This window comes from Callionymus lyra, chromosome 13 (genome assembly GCF_982586985.1).
Source record: "Callionymus lyra chromosome 13, fCalLyr1.hap1.1, whole genome shotgun sequence".
NCBI lineage: Eukaryota > Metazoa > Chordata > Actinopteri > Syngnathiformes > Callionymidae > Callionymus > Callionymus lyra.
The window spans coordinates 3,837,087-3,844,577 of record NC_141830.1 but is presented as its reverse complement, the minus strand read 5'-3'; the positions used below and the strand labels follow the sequence as shown (position 1 = coordinate 3,844,577).

Here is a 7,491-nt window from a genome sequence, read left to right as displayed (position 1 = left end):
AAGTTGAGATAAACGTTGATTCAATTGTTTTCAAAACAGTGAATCAAAACAATGATATCTTTCGATTTAGAAATTATATTAATTTATTTTTAAAATAATAACAATTCAACACTTGAAAGAACAAAAAAATAAATAAAAGTAAAATAGATTTTAATATATTCCAATTAAAACGTCAACCTTTCAATGTAGAAGTTTTTGAATTGAATTATTAACTTTATTTTTAAATGAAATAAAGCAACAGAGACTTTAATGTTCGCAGTTCAATGCGCTTCACACACATGTGTTCAGAGAGAAAAGTTTCAACGAAACATTCTTGGAAATGACGTCAGACATTCCAGAGAAGCTCCGCCCATTTCCGGTCTCTCTCCTCCCACGTGATCTTGTGACTGGAAACATGTTCATCATTTTCATCTTTTCACTTTTAAATGTGTTTGTTGGAGTAAATATGTTGTAGTTTCAGCAGAAAATGATATTTCTGTCAGTTAAAAAAAAGGTTTGTGTTGCTTCAACTTTATCTTTGCATCACAGATCATTAATTTTACATTTAATTTTGTCTTAACTTTATCTATTGAAAGCTCCATTGTAAGTAGATTCATTATTTTGAGGAATAACTAAACATTAAAATAGACTTTAACGTTTTTTTTAATAATATACATGAGAGTTTTACATGATGAATTATCTACCTCAGTATTTGTAAAATAAATATACAGAACTATAACATTTCTGGATTATACATTTGTTGTGAACTACTTTAAATACACAATTAAATTGTTTATAATGTTTAAAGCCATCTTTGTTGTCAAGAGATTTTCATGAATAAAAGAGTTTAACTGAAGTACATAAAAAATACTCCAAAATACCCTGAAAATTGTTCGACAACTTATTTTGTTTTAGGAGATAAAGCAGATACTAATACAATACTAGACGAGAACCGAGCTATTGATCGAACTAACCTGTCGATCATGGAGACACTTTTGCATCAAAATTTCTATATCTTTTTTAATATAAACGTATTTTTGAATCATTGAAATAATTTAATTTAACTCTATGTGTAAAATAAATGTCATTTATTTCGAAAATATTCTGATTTTTTTTCTCAATTACTCAAAAAAAAACAACCTAATTTAACCTTTAAAAATATATATGATTGAATTCAACTATATCAAGAACAAAAACATGAAGGTACACAGTTTAAAAACTATAGTGTTCTTTTAACAAAGAAGGAAAGATGTTTCCTGTTCCTCAGTCTCTGGAAGAATCTCTGCAGCGAGTTGGATTTTCTCCAGACTCTTCCTCCACAAACAACATTAATCTAATCACGGAGCTTCAAAATGGCTGCAGTGGATTCGTGTGAGAGGATCTAAGACCAGGACGCTTCCTTTATCAGCATTAAATTATCTTATAATCTACATTGATTAATGTTTAACTTAAACACACACGAGTTCATGAATCATCATAGATTTATGTTGTTTTTTTTAAAGAATATTCACATATAAAACACCGGCAGCCATTTTGAGTTCTTGTGACTTCATTGAAATGATAACATTTATAAAATTATTTTTCTGTGGTTAAAAAAAAACTACATTTTTTTCTTTTTTACTATTGTTTTGCTATTTTAAGTTTGGTTAAACCACTGTTTTCATTCTGTTGAATAGATAAAGAAAGATATTTATCATATAAATGATTTGGATTCAACATCCTCATCTGAGTTTAAAAGAAAAACAAACTTGTTTGTTTTGATGGAGAAAAATAAGAATAAAAAACACTGTTTTTTTAAAAAGAAAACTTAAAGTATGATCTACAGTTTCGTTTCCAACTTTCTTCAATCGCAACTGACGTCTGAACTGAGTAGAAACGAAACCAAACTATATTCGAACTCATTTCTTGTGTAAACAGGAAAACGTCGGTTTAAAAAAATCGTGAGAAAATAAAACGTTCTATATTCATCGAGTTATTCACGCATGCTGCCCTCTAGTGGTTAAGAAGATAACATTACATCACGTTTTTCCTTTATTTTATTGGATTTATTGACGTTAATATATTTAAAATGTGTTTTCCTTCTTCAAGAACGACTTGAAACTTATGTTTAGTTTGTTTCAACCAAGACCAAAGACACCAAAACATTAGCTTCAGATGCAATAAATTCCACTTTTAAATACATTTTTAATCGACATTATTCTATATTTAAATGTTCTAATAATCAACGTATTTCTTGACCAACAACATTGTAAATGACTTGAAGTATTTCGCCCTGTATAAAATATTCATGCAGTTGTCGGGGAATAAAGAACATAAACATTTTTCATGTGGTTTTCCTCAGAATCACTTGATAAGTTTCCTTATTTCTGATTGGCTGAACAGAAGACAGGAAGTGAAGTAACGAACGAGGACTTTTTTTTCATGCATAGTAAACAAAACTTTATTGAACATATTGAAATGAGTACACATGACAAACTATTAACCTTAAATACATTAATGTTAAATTGTTTTGTGTGTCCAGGAAGCTGTTTAACAATAGATATTTTTACGTTAACAATGAACATCTAGTTGTTTTTGTGGTATTTTAGACCCATTAAATCACAAAACTACACACATACAATACTTGCTGCGATAGTATTTTTAAAAGCGTTTGAAGACACATTTAAGTCCGAAGCAATGAAGGCTTGAGTGAATAAGAAAAACACTACACGCTGTATTTCATCACAGTCGTCTGTATTTTGCAACATATTTAAAACATCCCTTCGTGGTTTTATTGAAGTATGAGCTGCTCCACATGAACAATACATGCTTTAATAACTTACACCGTTGACGCCAAACCTTCCACGTTCTTCTTTCCCATTTTTAATTTAGCATTATTTACCATGATTAGCGAGAATCCAAGTCGATATTCTTACAAACCGTTTCTTAGGAACCGTTTCAACAGATTAGACGAACATTTTTTATCTTCATGACCGAACAACGGACGCACATGTGCGTCGAAGCGAGTGATTCTGGTGACGTTTCTCTGCGGGATCTTCATCAACACGAGGAGGATCTAGTACGAGGAGGATCTAGTACGAGGAGGATCTAGTAGGAGGATCTAGTACGAGCGGATGGCCGGCGGGACGTGAGCGCAGTCCTGCTCGTCCAGAGACGTGTCGATGACGCGCCGGTACTCCAGGGTCACCTGAGGGAAGGACGGAGTTAAAAAAACACGACCTCGGGTCAGAACCGTTTTAAAAAAACAACATCCTTGACATGAAACCCACTTTTCCGGTTTTGGGGTCAACGTAGGACATGGTGTGTTTCCTCCAGTGTTGATCGAAAGGCTTCTCCTCCTGACCCTGGATGGGCTTGGAGTAGTCGAACTCGTCCAGACGGTCCTGCGGCGAGAAGGACGAGCTTCAGACGGACTCACCGAAAAACTATAGTTTTGTTTAATTAAAGAAACCCGCTTGAGTGTAAATGCAATGTCGTGACTCCTACGTGGCGCCAGTGTCTCATACTGGATGTCTTTACTCTCAACTTAAGCCTCTTACGAAAAGTGTGGAAGTTACTCCAGTAACGTGAAAAGAGTAAAGTATACAAACGCAAAAATAATCCACCAGTTTAACTCGCTTCTTCACCTTGTTCTTACATTTCACTAAAGAAAACAGGTATATTAGATCCAGGTATGGCTGGAGATAGATCAATTTGATTCTAAATCTTACAATATTGAAAATGTACTTTGGTTTTCTCCCCACTTTGTACCTCAGTTATACTTCATGCATGCTCTGCCCTCTACAGGCTGTTCTATGAGCTACATTTTACTCGTTTGAACGACGCAGATCAACCTTATTCAAGTCTTTCATATCCCATCTTTAACGCCATTTATCGGAGTCGAGAAATAATCAGCATAGATGTAAAAAAGATAAAAATCATGTGACTGCGTGTGGGATTAAATGCGTATAAAAAGTCATCTGGAATGTTTTTTAACCGCGTATCTTGAAGGATTTGTATGAAAAAGAAAATACATTTAAAGCAGCGAAGAGAGTTTTAACCTAGAACTGGTTAAAACCTGCAGTGAGGCAGTAAATGAACGCCGTGGAAAAACTAGTTATAAACTGAGATTAAAACATTATAAAGAGGAATATTGAAAATTGAAGAGAAAATATTATTAATTATATTTTCATTGATTTTTCCTGGTTCTTTTTGAAGTATTTTATTGAATTTAATCGTTATCTTTGAGTTTTATCAATGTTCAAATATATATAAAACAGTTGTAAATATAGATTAGGATTCATGTTCTACAAATTCTTATACGAATCTCATATTTTCACGTCATCCGTGTTAAAACTATGTAATAAACATAAGTGAAAAAAGAGAAATAATCCTGAATAAAACCATAAAAAAGCCTCAAATGAGCGAAACCTTGAAGTCTTCTCTGGCATGAGCTCCTCGGCTCTCCTTCCTCTGCTCGGCGGCGTTGATGGTCTGGACGCCGTTCAGCATCAGATTCTGCAGCTCCAGCGTCTCCACCAGGTCCGTGTTCCACACGATGCCTGTCGATCGAGAGCGCGCCTCAGTCCCGGTTCGGAACCCCAACGTGACCTCTCACCTCTGTCGAAGGTCTTGACGTCGTTCAAGGTCTGGTAGATGTCGTCCATCTTCTCGCATCCTTCCTTCAGGACGCTTCCGGTGCGGAACACGGCGGCGTGATTCTGCATCGTCTGGAGAAGAATGGTTTTTAAACATGTGTAGCAGAAAACTGTGGTTTTAGTGACACAAGATTATTTATTGTTGCACTCAGTACTACATGTTTAAACACATTAGGGGTTTTAATTGTTTTATTGTATAAATTAAGCATTTCTTAAATGTGCACTTTAACCAATCAGTGTCTCGTTCTGTAAAGTTGTCAATTTGTACTTCTATGTCTCGTTGTTGTTTACGTCTCCGTCCGTCTGTGAACTGTGCAGCTTGATAGGCTCGGTTGCTATGACGACGCGTCTTGGCGGCGCTGACTTAGCGATATTTATTTGCACGATACTGAATTGATATGCAACAGCACTGTATCAATATTTAAATATATAAATCTCTGCTGCAGTGTAGATTCAACTCCACCAACTGTAAGTATCTAGAGGAGAATCACGACAAAGAATACGAACAGATCAAAGAAACAAAAGAAGGAAGCAGTTAACTTTGCTGTTCTGTAGAGACGAGAGAAACTTTCCGTGTGAAAGTCATGGATAAACGTAATAACGTTGACTTCATGTTTAAAACGTGAATAAAGACAGCGAAGAGTTCCGTGACATCAGCTCCGCTAGTGAACACCTGCCAACGCTTTACCTACTTTTAAATCGTGTCAAATCAGATTTTCCAAAAAATATATACAAATAAAATAACTGAATAAAAACAAAATGTTATTTCAAAAGGTAAAATATATATTTAACATTAGCTTTTAAAGCTGATGTTTGGCCTCATGTTGGCTTTAAAACTAAGTTTAAAGCTCAACACAGACCCTGGATATTACATGTTGCTCCAGGTTGTTGTTAATGCACTTCATTGTTCATATACGTTTACATTTGATGTTCAGATTTTGAGAAACACTTTCACATTTGATTAGAGTCAATTATTTGCTCATTTATTTGATGTAAAAGCCAGAAAAAGTGTAACCTGGGTGTCATCCTAGTTCTAGACTTTATTGATCCCTCTGAGATGACACTGGAATTTTGAAAATTTGGAATGAAATTTCTACTGGGGGCTCCTACACTCGCTACCCTAAAAAAAAAACAGTCGGGGATCTCTTGACCTGCTTCCGTTTGGAATCCGAAAAATTGGTCCCAACTGTGGACGAAGAGCACTGACTGTAAACTTGCCAAATCCATGTTGAACGCGTGACATATCAACTTGATTTTAACCTAAAGAGACACTCAAATATAAAGAAAGCCACACATGATGCCTTCATTACCGGATTTCGAAATCCAAACGGAAACGGGTCAAGAGATCCCAGGATATTTTTTTTAGGGTAGTGAAGCCCCCGGAAGAAATAGGACGACATCCAGGCTAGAAAAAGTGTTGATATCGTTGTTCCTACAATATCACGATATATCGTATCGTCGCACATGTATCGTGATACGCGTCGCCAGAAATCTTGACCACACACACACACACACACACACACACACACACACACACACACACACACACACACACACACACACACACACACACACACACACACACACACACACACACACACACACACACACACACACACACACACACACACACACACACACACACACACACACACACACACACACACACACACACACACACACACACACACACACACACACACACACACACACACACACACACACACACACACACACACACACACACACACGTTTCCATGACCTCCTTACTTATCGTGCCAACAAAACAGTGAACTCCCATGATGCCTTTCTACAAACAGCTCCATTTAGTGACCGCTAATTGGTCGCTACGATCCTTTATTTAAATTCTAAGTTGTCGCTACGTCAAAAGTCATCACCCGCTGACGGTTGGCTGGGCGGCAAAGCACCAAAAGAGCTGTTCAGGTCACAAGTTAGTCGGAGGGATGGCACCTCATTAGTTTGTTTGCCGTTTTATGTTTGTCGTTATACAAACTAGTGAAAATATTAAATGGTCACGACTTCACTCTGCATAACGTGACCCCCGCCATAGAGCAGAGACGGCGTTACCGCGACGACAGAACAAAACTTGATCCGTGTGAACCAACCTTCTGCATGTTGAGTCTGATCTCAGAGGTCCTCAGGGATCCGTCGGCGAACCTCACTTTGTCCAGGTTGGCGACAGATTCCTCTCCAGCACTGGGCGCCAGAGGAGACAACGTCTCTCCTGAACACAAATAACAGATGAAGTGGAAAATGTGGACAGAATATAGATTCTTATAATAATCAGTCACAAAATTAGGAGGAAACTAAATGGAAAATGAAGACGTACGAGCTAATTAAATATTAAATGTAGGAATGAAACCAGATGAAATGTATAAGAAAAAAGTGAAGCCTCTTCAATATTACAAGTGAACATTGTTATTTTATTTTATTTATAATTTGAATTGTAGTTTATGTTCCTTTTTAAAATCCTTAAATAAAGGACATGCTGGATACACATTTTTATGCAAGTCATTTAGCAAGTTTTATTTGTAAAGTATATTCGTAAAACTATATAGAGTAGGGCTATAAAAAGAATACAATTAAAAAAGATGCACCAATAATAATAATAATAATAATAATATTCAACACACTGTCTGAAAGTTCTTCAATTATTTCATTTGAGATTTCGTTCTGGCAGGATCTTTCAAATCGTATTCCATTTTTACTACGGATCATTTTTGGTTTATTTATATTAAATTCAGTGTGTAAAAGAATGAGATTAGTTTAGTGTTTCTAAATATTTGTGTTGCAATTAAACTTCCGGCCCGTAGATGGCAGCAGTCATTACATCCACCACCGCTTAAGGAACAAT

At 35.9% G+C, this 7,491-nt stretch overlaps 1 protein-coding gene across 1 annotated transcript in view; it reads right to left on the bottom strand.

The window, feature by feature from the left end:
- Positions 1–2,691: 2,691 nt before the first annotated feature.
- The window catches only part of sdha (succinate dehydrogenase complex, subunit A, flavoprotein (Fp)), a 10,790-nt gene continuing 5,990 nt past the window's right edge, over positions 2,692–7,491 (bottom strand). Inside the window, exons 11-15 of the mRNA XM_087805445.1 lie at positions 6,743–6,861; positions 4,577–4,688; positions 4,390–4,520; positions 3,249–3,362; positions 2,692–3,166 (exon numbers count right to left, since the gene is read on the bottom strand). Coding sequence (XP_087661571.1) covers positions 3,080–3,166; positions 3,249–3,362; positions 4,390–4,520; positions 4,577–4,688; positions 6,743–6,861 — 563 coding nt within the window. The 3' untranslated portion in view covers positions 2,692–3,079. The remainder of the gene's footprint in view (positions 3,167–3,248; positions 3,363–4,389; positions 4,521–4,576; positions 4,689–6,742; positions 6,862–7,491) is intronic.